Source organism: Gallus gallus, chromosome 3 (assembly GCF_016699485.2).
Source record: "Gallus gallus isolate bGalGal1 chromosome 3, bGalGal1.mat.broiler.GRCg7b, whole genome shotgun sequence".
Lineage (NCBI taxonomy): Eukaryota > Metazoa > Chordata > Aves > Galliformes > Phasianidae > Gallus > Gallus gallus.
This window is the reverse complement of record NC_052534.1, coordinates 26,821,951-26,838,040: the sequence shown is the minus strand read 5'-3', so window position 1 is coordinate 26,838,040 and position 16,090 is coordinate 26,821,951. Positions and strand designations below refer to the sequence as shown.

Sequence of the window (16,090 nt, the reverse complement as noted above, 5' to 3'; positions counted from 1 at the left end):
TGGAAATGTCCATACGCCTCATTTCAGGTGGTTCTTTGAACTAGAGGCGTAACCCGCCCGTGCAGATCAGCGTGTACAGGGCCGTCAGGTGGCTCATACGGAGCACACGAGCAACGTCGAGGCTCCGGTGCCGCCATATCAAAGCCACGTGGCCAGCACAGGGCTCAATCTGCATGGCATGGCACCGTGCAGACGGAGCTGCTGCCTTCCCAGGACCTGTGCTAGCACCTCCACACAGGCCACGTCACTCCTGGGTGGTGTACCAGAGTGGCATGGGGAGCAGTGCCGCATTGCTCCTCGCCCACCCGCACAGAGCCGCAGGTGAGGGCTCACTGCTCCACACCGCAGCTGCAACACTCACTGCTTTCTCTGGAAACTTTTCTTCATCTAAAAGTATGTAACGTGTTTCTACAACGTAGACGGGGTTTGAGAGGACGGCAGTCGCAGTGTGCTTGATTTCTGGACGATGAATGCATTAGGTTGAAAAGAGGCCTAAGAAGCTAATGTAGCACAACTTTGGATTTCAAGGCTGGAAGCTGAATTTAAGCATACTGTGGGGTTTTCTGTGTTCTCAATAACGAGGCGAGCATGGAGCGGAGGTCAAGAAGCCCTGGGCTCATAGAAGGGCTGTGCACTCTCGGGAACAAGGCCGTGTACTGATGTTCCCTTCCAGTCCCAAATTCAGTGGGCACCAGCTCCATGAGGAGAGCAAGCCTGGGAATTTCGGATAGAGATTGAAGGGAAGAACTCAGAGCTTTTGCCGGGGGCCCACAGCCCCCACCACGTTCCCACAGCCCTCAGCCAGAGGGGCTGCGAGAGCAGGGCTGGGCGAGACATCCCTCCTGCACTGAGCAGAGCCGCTGCCCTGTCTGTGGGACAGCAACGGGTAGATGGGCTGCGTGTTGGCGAGCACTGTGCCAGTGCCAACCCAACCATCTTTGCAACGGACGCAGAATGGAAGCAGATCACTCTTATTGCGTGGTGAAGGGTGATTTGTTTTCTGACTTGGGTCAGAACACCCACACTCGGGCTCAGGGTTTCACGGCACATTCACGGCCCTGAAGCTGTGATTCTCAAGACACTGGGCAGCCTTGCTCATACTGCAAAACCGGCAGCTATTTGTCGCCGTACGCTATCGCAGCCATACGAAAACGCATCTGTAAGCTGGACAACCCGGCTGCCTTCACCCAACACGTATCGGCGGGGTGTCAGCTCGAGCGGCTGCCCCGCACCCCTCGGGGAGCCGTGACACGCAGCACCGGTGCCGGCGGCGGGCGCCTCCGAGGGGCCCACGGCCTGGCGCGGCTGCCCGCTGCAGCGCTGCCCGGCACGCCCTGCCGCAGAGCCGCGCGGTGCTGGGCCGGCCCGGGCCGCGGGAGGGCAGGCGGCGGGGCAGGCGGCAGCGCAGCCCAGCCTAAGGCCGTCCCCGCCGCACCGGGCCGAGCCCCGCGCACTGCGGGCGGGCGGGGGGAGGGGGCCGCGTCCAGCCCAGACTGTGCATGTCCCAGTGACGCATTGCAGGTACGAATCCACCAATCGGCGCCCTCCGCTCGGAGGCCCTGCTACGGAGAGGCGTTTTTTTCTAGAATCCTCCTCCGCTCGGACAAATAGTCCCGCGGGCCGCCCCTCCGGCGCCCACCGCCGGCGTTCGGCCAGCGCCCGACCCTCGCCGCTTCTCCCCCCGCCTCCCGGCGCCGCGTCCCGGGGGCCCGGGGGCAGAAAGGGGGCGAGGCGGGGGCGCGGGAGGGCCCGGCGGGCAGAGCGCGGGGAGCCGGGACTCGTTTCGCGGCGCCGTTCCCTGACGGGGAGAGGGGTGGGGGGAGGGAGCGGCGCGGAGCGATCCGCGCGGGCTGTGAGGCGGTTTATGAGGCACGGCTGGCGGCCGGGCAGGGCTCAGTGTGAGGCGAGCCGTCGAGCGGGCAGGTCGCTGGTGCGCACCGTGCAGCCGTTAGCTCCCACCGCACCCCGCAGCCGGGCCGAGCCACCATGGTGAGTCCGCGGGGCCACGCCGGGGCCGTGCGGGCCGAGGGCCGAGTGATGGGGGCGCCTGCGAGATGAGGGAAGGAGGCGGGGGGCTGCGGGGTGAGGCGCCGTGCGGGCGGCGCGGTGGGGTGGGGTGAGGTGAGGGTGTCGCTGGCCGAGGGCAGAGTGCGGCGGGGCGGGCGGGCAGGGCGGAGGGTCCCGCTCGGAGGCGCTCCGCGCGTAGGAGGAAGTGGCGTCGGGCGAGTCCCGCTCGGGTCCCTTTCCCGCCCTGGGGCGTTGGTGCGGATTCAAAATTCAAACTGCCCTGAGCTCGGGCGCCATGTCGGGCGCGCGGTGGGTGGGTGGGGGGGAGGGGGGGGAGGAAGGTGGGGGCGGCGGATAACGGTTCCTTCGGGGAGGAGAGCGCGGAGGGGGGGGGGCCTGCCACGGCGGCACCCGCGCCGCTCTGCCTCTGGCTTCCTGCCCCTGCGGAGAGCGGCCGGGCCGGAGGTGTGCGGTTGTCTGGAGGGCGCTGCGCCTGGCACGGCGCGCTGTGCAGCCCGCAGCCCCTGGGCAGCACCGGCAGCGCGGCGGGGAGCGGCTCGCTCCCTCCCCCTCCTTCCCGCCGGCCCCGCGGTGGGGCCGAGGCCGCGGTACCGCCCTGCTGCTGCTCTACCAGGGCTTTTTTTTTTTTAAGCGGTTCTGGTTTCCCGTTTTGGTCATTGCGGTGGACGGTACTGCGTTTTCTCGGTCAAGCGCGGTGTAGTTTTTTTTTTTAGCTGTGCGTTTGCTTAGGATTCGAATCGGTTCTGTCGAGTTAAAACCGAGCGAGATTGGAGAATAGTTTCCAATTCGGTGCGTAGGGTACGGGTTTGGTTATCGTATTAAAACGAGTGGATGCTGAAACATACAGAAAATGATTCTGTCGCAAACCCACCACCGATGGCTGCTGAGAGCGATCTCTGCATTGAGAGAAGGTGCCGTGCGGTGGGACTGACCGCGTTCATTCATTGTGTGCCTTTAAGGAATCGGACGGCTGTGGACTCCCGCTGTGTTACATGAAAGATGAGCACAGATAGCTCTTTCAGCCGCTTTAATTAAAGAAGTTAAACGAACAGAAGCTTGATTCCGTGCCTTTCCTTCGATAGTGAGCGTAACTAGCAGGCTGTCTGTAAAGAGCAGTAATTCCGGGCTGGCCGGCCGTGGCCATCTGTACAGAACCAAAAATGGAGTATCTTCCAGTGAGGGCTGTGTGGAAATGGGTGTGTCCGGGAGGCGCGGCCATGGCTCCTGGCAACCCCCGCGGGCACAGCCTCAGGGCTCCCGGGCCAGTACTGCGTGTGTTGGGGAAAGCAAAACGCTCTGTGCCCGGTGTAAGCCGACCTGCTGTAGGTGTAACTTTAGCCCGTGTGTGCTTGTGGTTCTCGTTCTTCGGTTAATTGTGGCAGAACAGAGCTGTCTCTTCTGATCTGGCATGGGTGAGGTATGCCAAACTGCCAGGTTTTGAAGGGATCTGTCTTATCTCTTCTGTGATTTGTCTCTAGCTCCGTGTCAGGCAGCGTTAGTGAGACGTGGATCTGCTGGGGGATATCCAGGCGAGTTACTGCATAGCGGCTCTGGCTGTAATGAAACACTACCTCCAGAGGCTGCGTTTGCTGCACATCGCAGCTCTCTCTTCCCTAGGCAGCTTGGATTCGTTGTCAGGCCCCTGACATAATGGGGGAGGGGAGGTACTGCAGTAAAAATGCTGCAGTGTAGATGAGGAGGTAATGCCCAAGCTGCGAGGTTTCCCAGCCTTTGCAGAGGAGGCTTTCAGATGGATGTTGGCTTTAAGTAAGAAACACGTTGAGCTAAAGTGAGGAGCGTTAGGTGGTCGAAACGTGACTGTTTTTAGAGTCGGGTTGTGTCACTGAAGGTGCGCTTACTGGCCACTGGTATGATGTGAGAGTACCTAGCTGCGGTTCGGCACGGGAGCCCCGAAGGCCCTCCACCAGGAACGAAGCGGCCTGTACCTCGGAACGGGGATCCGGTGTTGGGGCTGAGGGCTGCTGCTGCCTCCATGCTGCCCAGTGGGTGGCTGCCCTGCTGGCTCCGCCTCTGGCTGCTGTTGCGCAGTGCTCCCTGCAGTGCCCAGCACTGCGGAGTGCAGATGGTGTTTGTTCAGCCCTGCCCCACCTCCTCGCTTATCTTTCAGCTGCCCTGTACCTATCGCTTCTAGTAAGCATCGTGCTCTTCACAAGGGCCGTACCTATTGAAGCTAGTGACAGAGCTCATCCAAATTCATGGCTAGTGGCTATAGGAAGTTCTAAGTCTCTGCAAGAGTTCAGGAGCACTTAGCAGCTTAAACGCTGCTTAATGTCATGTCTTCAGATAAAACTGTATATATAAAAACAGTATGTAACTCAACGTGGTAACCCTTAAGTATTGACCTAAATAAATCAGGTTCCTGCTACTTATATTTGATCTACAGCTTTCTGGGGTTAAAAATATCCTGTGGAAATGTAGCACATAACTCTCTTCACTTGAGTGATAAAAATGTAAATAGACACGTACCTTCGTGTAGTGTGTTAATGGTACGCTCCTGCTGAGCAGAAATCTGTTAGGCTTCTGTTAAGTGTCCAGCAGGGTGCTTACATTTTCTCAAAGCCTGATGTGGAATTGATGACTTTCTCACCTGTCTTGCTGCCACTCTTGAGAAGCTCATTAAAGAAATACTGCCTACAGCTGCTGAAGAGGGGGCGAGTAGAGGGTATAGCTATGAAAGCTTCTCAACTGGTCTTTTAGAAGTTGCTTGTGATTGTGATCTTGATTTCTGGAGTGTATGAGTCAGAGGCTGTATGAGAAACTGCTTATCACTGCCCTTATCTGGGGTTATTACCATATACATATTTCTTGTAAGCAGTTTAGCCTTTAGTGTGAGCTCAGTTAATCAATGTGGAGATGTAATGTATGTCAAAATTAGCAAAAATGGACAGGTGATGCATACCCATCTCAGTACTGCACTAGCAGAATGCTGATGTGTGGAGCAACCTTTGTAGACAAAAAAAACAGTTGAAAACGATGCTGTTGATATTGCAGAGATCAGAGGAAGGTTGTTGATGAAATGATCACAGTGGGAACGAACTAAAATAGCGCTGAAGTGATGCTGTGAGGTGTTTTTGGTATTGGGAAGTCTTGACTATTCAGTGTTTTATAGGGCAAAGAGCTTGAGAGATTCCTTGATGAAATGGGTTGCCTTGTTAATGTCACTCAGATGGAGCTGTCCTGAACTTATTTGAAGAATCAGCTGACATGGAAACCTAGGGAACATGTTTCTACTGTTCTTAAACACCTTTGTATTCTATCAAGAGTGAAGCTTAGTTGGATTTGTCCTTGAAGACTGAGGGTTTTTATTGTCAAATTCAATTACTTTTTAAAGTGGTCCCAGATAACAGAATGTATGAAGTGGTGCTTACCTAACTACTGGTGCCAAACCTGTAAGCCTTTGTAGTGCTGGGCCTTTGCCTGGTGGTTCTGTAAGCTGCCTTATGTTACTGCTGACTGTAGATAAGTTTGAAAGAAGTCTAGGCACTCGAATGCAAATGCATGGAAACTACCAGATTGGGTAGAAGCTGTTAGTACTAATTATGTGGACTCTGCTTTTTGCATCTTGCCTTGGACCTGAGGTTCTGTTAGTGGAGGGAGTACTTAATTCTAGGGAAGAGTATTTCTTTTCTAGTTGTGGGATTGTAACTTCTGAGAAGAGAGAAGAACCTGCCTTATATTTGGGATGTAGGGGGATACTGCTGCAAGATATACTGTGTCTAGGGGAAGTACTCATAGCCCGGTGTGTTAATGAGCCCTTTCAACTGATGTGGGGGGGCCTGCAGGCCTTGGGTTTCATAGCATAGCTGGGGTAATTGTGCATGGAAATCCATTCTTGGTGTATCAGATATTTACAGGGTCAGGAAATGAAAACAATCTGCCAGTTCTTAGCAGGCTATCCCAATGACTTCTGAGCAGTGTTCATTGGAATTATTTCCAAATGCTGAAGGCGAATCCTGAGAAGTTACCTGATTCAAAGGCCACTACAAATATGTATCTTTGCATTCAAATTTTGCAGCAACTGTAATGATGTTCTCTTCTATTGCAGGCTGATCAACTGACAGAAGAGCAGATTGCAGGTGAGGTTTTCATATGCTGTGCTGATACTCCTACTTGACCTGGCACATCTCTTAATCCAGTGACAGTCCATGTTATGCAAGTTACCTAGCTTTCTTAGATACTGAGGAGGTATTGGTGGATGCTGTAATTTATTGCCTAAATATTAAAGGTTTATTCTGTAAAGCAGCGATGAATAAAATGAATTTGAAGTTTTGTCTGCTAAAACAGTTGTAGATAGTTCTGTAGGCACTGGAACTACTTATTGAAGTTCAGAAGATGATTTAAGTGCAAACAAGTGTGTGTGGATTATGGGGGGGTGGGGGGAAGTCTGTGATAAAAACTTGGAATCTGAAGCCTCCTTCTAGCAGAAGGCAAAACTAATTTGCTTGCTGGTCTACTGTTGACAGTGAAGGTATCTGAGACTAGCTGTTCAGATAGCAGCAGGCAGTGCTTTCATGATAACTGTTGATATTCCATATTTGGAACTGCATTGTGTACTTGGACTGTTCTGAAGGTCTGCTGCATGCTCTGAAATGCTTAAGCAAAGATGTAATTCCCAAGTGTTAGCAGTGGCCCCCTGAGTCTCATCTCATTCTTGTGCACCCTGCACAAACTAGCATCTGTCGCTGCTCTCTGTAGATTGATTTCAGCTTGAGTAACTGTAACCTGAAGTCCTATCAATGAGTTGGTAATGCAGAACTCAGCCTTGCTGTGGATGCTTTCTAGTTTGAGTTTTCTGATCTAACGAGTATGTAGCTGTAATGCTAGGATGTCTGTGTGCCTGGCTGTTGGATGAAATGATATTAGAGGATGTTCAGATTCAGCTGGTGAAGTGTGGTATCAACTCAAGCATACAACCTCTGAGAGGCTTTGGTACTTAGCTGTGGTGTGGTTTTTAAAGGCGCTATTAAACAGAAGTGAGCTAGTTTGTTTTTACTTTAACTGCTACATTTTAAGAGTAAGAATATTCTGGTGGCTTTTAGACTTCAGAAGCTTGCTTTAAGTCATAAGAGACTATATTATGGTTTTGTGGAAAGCTCTCAGTCTATTTATGTGTTGCCATGGTGCTGTCTTGTAAGCACACGTCAGATCTAGTTCAGCTACATACTTCTTTGAGTTGCCTGCATATCTTAAAGGGGTTTGGGAGCAGGCTTTATCAATTGTTGCTGCTGCTGCTTTGATAATGGTTCATTGTTCCAGTTCTTAACTGTTGAAGCTTTATTAGTTGATCTAGCTGCTTATGGAGTATAAACAGGAAGCTTATTCTTAACACCACCTCAGGATTAGCGATGATAGTATAGTAGTTCCTGGAGCCAAAAGTGGATATTAATAAGCTTGTCATGCTAGAATATTCTTCCCATGCAGGTGAAAATTCTAATGGGCTGTCACTTTGAGTTCAGCTGTGGTATTTCATGAAGTAAATGTCTGCAAGTAAGCTGTCACTCTGATGCAAAGACATAAGGCGACTGCTCGTCTATTAAGCACCTAGGTTTAATGCTTAGGTACAGTTGTACAGTTGTCCTGCTTAGTTTTGCTATGAAGGTCAGTGCTTTGCATGGGAAAACTGTTAAAAGTACAGTTCAAGTGATTGACAGGGGTTGTGGTTATGTGATAGTCTTGAGCCCTTTCTAATCCATTTCAGTTTGGGAACTTGCATAGCTTTTGATTTGAAGATGGGCTTAAGAAAACAGTAGTTAAGGTAGAGACAGCCTTACGTTCATTTAGTAGAATTAAGTAGTAAAATGCAGACAGTTCTCCTCCTAGGTTTAAGAAGACTTTCTCAAATACAGTATTTTCACCAGAATGCAATTCAAGATTCCATATATTCTTTCTGCTCTGTGAGAACTTTAGAAACTGTTGCTTGTTGTAAGGCTGGAGGTTTTTTGTTATGGGCTGAGGTGAAAAACCTATTGGGCCTATCTGTCATGAATGACTTAATTTCACAAGTTGAGGATGTACAGGATGTGAATGGTAGCTGTAGCTTCATTCAGGACTGAATTTGCCAGGTCAAATGGATATCCTTTTGGTTAAGCTTTGTGTTAAACAAGGTAAATAGGCCAGAACTGCTTGATGTGGATGGCTAAGAAAACTTGAGGATACTTCTGTCCCAAAGCAATGCTTCCACCAGACCTCAGAGGTCTCTAAATAGACTCTCTGAACAAGTAGGCCTGTGTATGGTGTTTTATTGCGCTTTGTTCTTCGTGTGCTGTAGTTCTCTGGGGATCTGACCACAACAGCTATTTAAAATTTATTTCATAGTAGAAATACTCATGTTTAAGTAAGAGCTTTTGGTGGTTCATAGGAGAACAATTCTTATTCACCTATGAAGGTTTGGAAACAGCCCTCTAAACTGCTCAAGAGTGAGAGTAGCAATTAACTGATGGAAGGTGATATTATGCTGAGACTGAGTAGAATGGTGGTTATAACTTCAGCCTACAGCATCTTTGAATAAAAAAAGATGAAGTTGTCTTTTGGTTCATCTCAGGTACTCAGGATATACTGCTGAATTGTAGAAAACAAGTATTTGGAATTTGCAGGAATTGCTGCAGTGCTGTGTAATCTGCTTTGTGTTTGGATTACAGTGGCAGCCTGTACTGACTGTGTCTATAGCCGTGGCTAACAGCTGGCTGTTTTGAGCAACATTGGAGTACCTGATGCTTGTTGGAAACTGTCTTCCGAGGTTCCTGAATGATGGCATCCCGTGGTCATAGCTGCTGGGCTCGACCAAAAAGCCTTTTCCTTTGTGTAAAATCTGATTGTAGCAAACTCATTTGCCTCTAAAGCTATCTGGAACCTAGCCCTGAAGACTGCTTGCAAATTACTGTAGGTGCAGGTTGTAGCTTCTTGTTTGGGTAGGCTTCTAAACCCATATTTTTACAATCACAGTGCAGAAGGAACTGTTCCATCTGGTCCTGTGGTAGCCATGCTCTAAGTCTCGTGTGCTGAACAGCAGGAGCTGGCTTCTGGAGCTGAAGATGTTACAGAGTTGCTTTTTTTTTGAATGGAACTTGGCTATGGTTCTGGTATGGTAACTGCATCCATGAACTATAAAAAGCATTTTTTTAGTTGCATTTCCAATGCTTGCCAGTTTGTACCTCGTATCTAGTGTTTCAGAGTATGAAATGGGTGAAGGCTTTATGCTGTACTTGACCAATCAGATCTGGGAAATCCACCACCTGGAAAGGAGGTTACTTGGAAACGTTGGGGTAAAAAACTAATTCGTGAAAGTATTTCTAATGCTCTTTAGCTAACTTGTTCCCCAAAGGCATGATCTTGAGTGCCTTGAGTGCTGCAAAAGGATCTGAATGGCATAAGGGAGTAAATCAGTTTTTCACGCTTAACTGTAATTTTTCTGTGAACAGCTACAGTCCAGTGAAATAGTTTAAGGTCTGTAGCTGAAGACAAACAGATGGCATGGATTAAAACCAACTCCATTTTTGGACTAGACAATTAAACATGTTATGCTTGTATTAATATTGCTGGTGACAGTACAGCTATTATAGGGGCCTGAGAGGTAGCACTGAAAAACAGCCAGTCTTGCAGCTGCTTTTAACTAGTTCCTATGAAGGCTGTTTCAGGATATAGAAGGGCTGACACCGTTTTCCAAGCAACTTTGCAGCAATTGGTGTGACTGCACTGACCTTTCCCCTTGACCAACTGAAGCTGCTGTGAGTAATCATAGACTGAAAAGCTGTAGTACTGCAGTGGGAGAGTAGCAGTTCCTTTTTATCAAGCTATGGCCAAATGTGCAAACCATGGTGCTAGACTGTAGTAGCTGTTCAGAGTTGCACGTCCAGCAGAAGTGAGTTGCAGCAAAGCTGTTCTACATTGAGTCTTAATTACACCCTGCCCATTGAATAGTCTCTTATTAGTAATAGAAGTGCTATTAAGCTGTAGTATTTTCATTTTGAGTACTACTTTCAAGCTTTTTCTTAATATGACTTCCACTATTTTTTCATAAGAGAAATAATTCCTGCCAAGGATGTGTTATTCTAGTTGATAGCTGAAAGGAATAGCTCTGTATCAGGGATTCTTCAAGGTGATTTGTAGCAGACATCTGAGTAGTTCTGAAATGGATGGCCTTCCATTTTTTTCAAGCCAAAATGTGGTGATTGGACTGGTAGAAACATCGGCATCAGGACATCAACTCCTGTTGATATTTGTTCCAGCAGGCTGAGCTCTACACTCAAAACCTTTAAGAATATGAATTCAGGTTTTATAATTTGCTCCAGTAAACAGCAGTAGCTCTGAAATGGTTAAGTAAGCTCTCCATTTGAAAACTGGAAGCACTAACTCCTTTTTGTTGTTGTACAGAATTCAAAGAAGCTTTTTCACTATTTGACAAGGATGGTGATGGTACTATAACTACAAAGGAGTTGGGGACTGTGATGAGATCACTTGGTCAGAACCCCACAGAAGCAGAATTACAGGACATGATCAATGAAGTAGACGCTGATGGTAAGATTTTAATAAGAAGTAACTGTTTACTAAAACATTGAGAAATGTTTTTTCTAACTAAGTAATTATCTTGCAGGCAATGGCACAATTGACTTCCCAGAGTTTCTGACAATGATGGCAAGAAAAATGAAAGATACAGATAGCGAAGAAGAAATTAGAGAAGCGTTCCGTGTGTTTGACAAGGTACTGAAATGTTTGCCTCAACAAATCCTTCTGTTGGAAGAGCTCAGACTTCTGATAAGGTTCCTTAGTGAACTAGGGGCACTTGCAGTCCTACCATCTAGAACTTAAAGGTTAACTAGTCATGCTGAAGTTGAGCATACTGTGGTACTGTACCTGAAAGTCAAATGAGTCATTGTGGGTGACAGTACTGATGTGCTATACTGTTTTGCTTGCTGTGGTACCTCAGTACTTGTTGGCTGGCAGGGGAATTGAATACATGTGTTTTCAGTCTCACTTTTATCTTTAAGTAAATCGCTGTCTACTGTTAATCAGCTTCTTAAATGAAATGTAATTTTAATCAGAAAACCCAATTACTGTGTGGCATGGGGAAGAAAAAAGCAACTGAGTCCATATGCACTGGTATTTTGATATTCCATTCGAACTGGGACGTGGGATATGTAAAAGTGGCCTGTGAAGGCTGTGTGGTTTTATGCTGGACTGCTATGAAGTGGGAGAGTGGGAAACTGCTTCTGGTCTGAGAAATAGACAACTGAACCAAATGGCCCATGACTGAGTAGGTGTTTATTGCCATCAGAGATGGTTATGCCTCAGGACAGAACAGTCGAGGTAGACTGTGTTAACTGGTTAAGTTCTTCCTGAAAGACCTCTTGAAGATCATATAGTCACAGAATTACAGAGTCAGATCTCACCTAGTTCCTGTTACCCTCTGAGATCCTGGATGGTACTTAAGATATGCTTGTGGCTCTCTGTTGCCTTGTGCAAATGTTAGTGGTTAAAACTGTAACTTTAATGCTGATCTTAAAGATTGTGTCTTCAAGTTGCTAGGCCTTAAGGAAACTGGATTAGATGTGTCTTTTTTCCCCTCCCAGGATGGTAACGGTTACATTAGTGCTGCAGAACTTCGTCATGTGATGACAAATCTTGGGGAGAAGCTAACAGATGAAGAAGTTGATGAAATGATTAGGGAAGCAGACATTGATGGTGATGGTCAAGTAAACTATGAAGGTAAGGAGCTGTTAACAGGCTGTTGTACTTTCCATGCTGGTGATTGTAGTTGCTGGTAACTGCAGAGTTTAAGTAGGACAGCATTCACAGGGGAGGTCCTCTCAGCAGTTTTATGTCTCTTCAAGCTAACGTCTTTCTAGTGCTTACATAGGTTTGAGTGGGTGATTGCTACTTTTTGTTCCTAAGGCAGCTGTGAACTATGCAGTGTAAAACAAACTTTCTAATAATGTCAATAGCCATTAGTATAAGAAAGCTAGTTCAGCTTTTCACATACTTCTTTGTTTATTAGCAAATGTTGATCTGAAACCACATCAGTAAAGTGAATGGTCTGACCTCTAACAAGTCACTGATCTCTCATTAGTACTTCAAAACTCAAGAAAAGCCTGTAATATACCCATGAATTTCACAATCTTCGGAAAGCCTTTAAGATAAACTGTAACACAAATCGGCTGCAGCACTAATTTTCTACTTCTCTTTTCTGATATTGAAACTTAAAGAAACTCATGCAAGCAAAAGGAGTTCTTTTTCCTCTTCTGAGGAACATGCAAGCTGTCTAAGCTTGCTTTCATTCTGGCTTTCCAAGCATCTTAAATATGAGCTAGGGTATTTTCAGGTAATCGCTTTACCTGTTCCCAAGGAATAGGTGTGGCTTCTCTTTAAAACTTTATGGTTGTGTCTGGCACTAACCTGAGTCTGTGGTTCAGAAAGGTAAGCAAGCAGCATACTTCATAGTAACTAATTTTCTATATGCTGTGAGTAAGCAGTGCCTTGGTTGCTTTAAGCTGGTCAGGCAAAGTAGTAGGACATAAGCTCTTCTGCTGTGAAGTCCAAGCTGGTGTTACTGCACCTGTCGTATGTATGTAGCTGATGGTGACTTCACCAGAATTGGCTCCTCTCTTGGCATGTAAAGAGTGACTGTAGGTTGACAGGAGGTGACTCTGAACAGTCTTATTTGGAAGTCTGTTTACCTGGTTAGTGATGGACCAACAGTTTTGATGAAAGTAGAGGCCTTTAGCTGTTAATTTCCTTTTTTAATGGAGGTTCATAGGCATGACTGGTAGAAAAGGGAAATGTCTCTTTTAATGTAACTGGAAATGACAGTTAGAAATGTAATTTGGCACCAGTGAGGCAAGTCACTTGCCAGATGTTGCAACTCATGTTTTTCTCCAAATAACTTATGAACTCTTTCCTTTTGCAGAGTTTGTACAAATGATGACAGCGAAGTGAAGACGTTGTACAGAATGTGTTAAATTTCTTGTACAAAATTGTTTATTTGCCTTTTCTCTGTTTGTAACTTATCTGTAAAAGGTTTTTCCCTTACTGTCAAAAGAATATGCATGTATAGTAATTAGAAGGCCATTCCTCCATGTTTTTCTCCTTTATCTTACTGTCATTGTTCTGATTTTTGGAAAATTGATCTAAGTAACAAATGTTGCATGTGGCTTACTCTGGATATTTAAGCCCTTCTGCACATCTAATGTTAGATGGAGTTGGTAAAATGAGGGAACATCTGGATTGTTTAAAAATAGCTTTCTCTAGAAGACTTAGGTATGACTAGTGTAACAAGTTACGTAAAGTAAGTTAGGTTTTACCATGCATTAGCAGTTCCTTATTTAAAGCGAGATGCTGACCCTAGTTTTCCAGTGCGTAAGTTTATTCTGCTTTTGATGATTGAGGTTAAAGATTCCTACAGTTGACTGCAGGATAAAAGCGTGTGAATAGCATATGTGGCTAATGCACTGTAGAAAGTATTCTGACTTACTTCATAGTAACTTGTTTGTGGCCATACCTGTAACATGTTGTTGAAATGTGGAGTCTTAACATTGTGGACGATTGACAGTCAACAATATGAATCTTAAAAGTTGCACTAATGCAAAACGGGTGTATTATCCAGGTACTCGTACACAATTTTTTTTGTACTGCTGGTCCTGTACCAGAAAACATTTTCTCCTCTTGTTACTATGCTTTTTAAACTTTGTTTAGCCACTTATTTTCAAAAAAAAAAAATCTGCTTATGGCACGATTTGCCTCAAATCCATTCCAAGTTGTATATTTGTTTTCCAATAAAAAATTACAATTTACCCATACTGTTTCAATGTATCCTTGAATTATTTACAGGATTTGTTCAATACAGTTGCTGCTCTGTGTTTCAGTATGTAGCAGTTTGATTTGCTTATGCGATGGATTGGCTGTCTTAAGAGCTTGGAAGGTGAAATCTTAGACCGTAAACTCTGGCCCTTTATTAGTATTGTTGACTTGAAGAAGCTTTCTTACTAGTAGTTTAAAATGTATTTTACAGTCTTGTGTGGAGCTTGGTGCTTCAATATACTTACCATAGTGACTGGCTATGCCCACTATCTGTAGACATTGTGAACTGGATGTTGACCTAGTTCAATAGTTGACCTAAAATTAAAATTCCTTGTTCAGACAACTAAACCTGTTTGCTTTCTTTTAATTATTTTTTGGAGTTTATTCCCTATCAGCTGCTACTTTGGGGTAATGTAGTCTCACACCTGGGCTGTTCTGAAACTGCCATGTCTGAGTCTGTTGCTTTTCAGGATGTGGTCAACTCAGAGTATGTAAGGAAAACCTTCTCTTACTGATCTGCTAGTAAGCATGACTGTGCTTGTACCCCTTTTTGCTGACAATTAAAATGTTCTAACATGGAGAACAAACCTGTTTTTTTTTACCAAGGGCAAATTCAAGACTGCAGAGGCATGGCAGAGGCTATTTGTGTTATTTTGCCTCTGTACCCTGGATGAGAACTGGCTGTTTTTTATATATGCCACGGGATTGTCTTAGTTGGGGATTCTGGCACCTGATTACCCCCACTGGTTCCAGCAGAGCAGTGACCTCAAGTTTTAAAGACCTCAAATATCAGTATACTAACAGAATTAAGACAGCTGTTGTACCTGATTGCACAAATACTTGTTAAATGTACATGGTCACTAATCTCCAAAAGCACAGCTTCTAAAGGACTACAAGTACCTCCATTTGAGGGGCTTATCAAAAGTGTTTAAACTGCATACATCAGAATGCCTTAAGTTGTTTGTGCCTTGACAGATTCACAGAGCTTACACGGAGGCCAAATACAAGGAACTGGAAAGGCTGCTTACCCAGCACTCATCCTCTGGCTTAGCATCTGGACATGAGATGTTGGTTTCTAACTGGTACAGGATGAGAAGGATTTGGCAGGGTGCTGGAATCAGCATTTGAGATTCTGAGGTATAGGACTACTGCAAGTGTCATGTCTGAAGTAAGGAATGTAAGCAAGGATCTGACTAGGAGTCGTATTAGCCAATTCAGTGTCTTTAAGCAGCCTGGAAATTGTCTTAAGCCACAGTCTTCTACATGGCATGCATTTGAATGTGTCTGCCTTGGAATGAAAAGAGAGAAGGGCCCTCACTTTTCTGAAGGACCACCTTGGCCAAAATGGTTGCAATTCATACACTGAATGGGTGAAGACTATGAATTGGTTGAGAAGATGGCCATTCCTACAATGAATGGGTGAAGACTATGAATGAACGGGTTGAGAAGATGGCCTTAACACTCTCAACTGCTCACTGTTCAGCATTCTGTAACTAATGAGAGAGCAGGCTTGATTCTAATGTAAATATTCATGTTACTGATATGTAAACAAAGTGCTTGCTTTCTAGTTCAAATATTGAAGTCTTGTAGTTAAAACGGAAAATGGAAGTTGTAGTTCTTTCTGGTACTTTCTGCAGAATGGGAGGAGCATGCCTTAAGTGAAAACTAATTGCAATCAGCACAAATTCTCTGAACAGGAGGCCACTTGCCTATGTTGTACAGAGTTTCTGCATGTTCAAAATTTAACTGCAAGTCCTGGGCTGGTGCTTCTCACTGACCTTCCTTGAACAGGGTTTTGGATGAAGTGACTTCCATGTCCATTGCAATCTAAATGGCTCTGGAGTCACTGCTGCCTTTCTGGCTTTGTAGAAGGAAAGGACTGCTGTGGTGTGCTGCCTTTGCTGGGAGAGTCTGCTAGCTACCTAAAGGAAGATGGGCAATTGCTGCTGTAGCCTCATAAATGGTAGTGTCTGTAACTCATCCTAGTAGCGACAGAAGACATCAAGCAGGCCTACAGTTAGCTGAGAGGGTGATGGAAGCAAGAAGATGCTCTGTATTTCAAGACTGAGAAGGCTGTGAGTTCTGAATCCTTCCCTGGTCACCTGGAGTTGTGGATTTATGGTGGGGGAATGCATAACTGGATAAGTAATAGGAGTGGATGAGCTTGCAGCCTGTTAAGATACAGCCAGTAAATTGAGGGCAGCTAATGGGTGAGGAAGCATACATGATAAATTTTGGATTAAATAATCAC

General features: G+C 46.0%; 1 protein-coding gene across 1 annotated transcript; it reads left to right on the top strand.

Annotated features, from left to right (window-relative positions):
- Nucleotides 1-1,895: 1,895 nt before the first annotated feature.
- CALM2 (calmodulin 2) lies at nt 1,896-14,427 on the top strand. Its single transcript, NM_205005.2, has 6 exons — nt 1,896-1,989; nt 6,095-6,125; nt 10,420-10,563; nt 10,640-10,746; nt 11,616-11,751; nt 12,950-14,427. The coding sequence occupies exons 1-6, from the start codon at nt 1,987-1,989 to the stop codon at nt 12,976-12,978; spliced, it is 450 nt and encodes a 149-aa protein (NP_990336.2). The 5' UTR covers nt 1,896-1,986; the 3' UTR covers nt 12,979-14,427.
- The last annotated feature ends 1,663 nt before the right edge of the window (nt 14,428-16,090 follow it).

Bases quoted from the DNA above. Each gene is read 5' to 3' on its own strand.
- CALM2 (NM_205005.2), top strand. The intron at 6,126-10,419 runs GTGAGGTTTTCA...GTTGTTGTACAG, and splicing joins GACAGAAGAGCAGATTGCAG to AATTCAAAGAAGCTTTTTCA. The intron at 10,564-10,639 runs GTAAGATTTTAA...ATTATCTTGCAG, and splicing joins CAATGAAGTAGACGCTGATG to GCAATGGCACAATTGACTTC.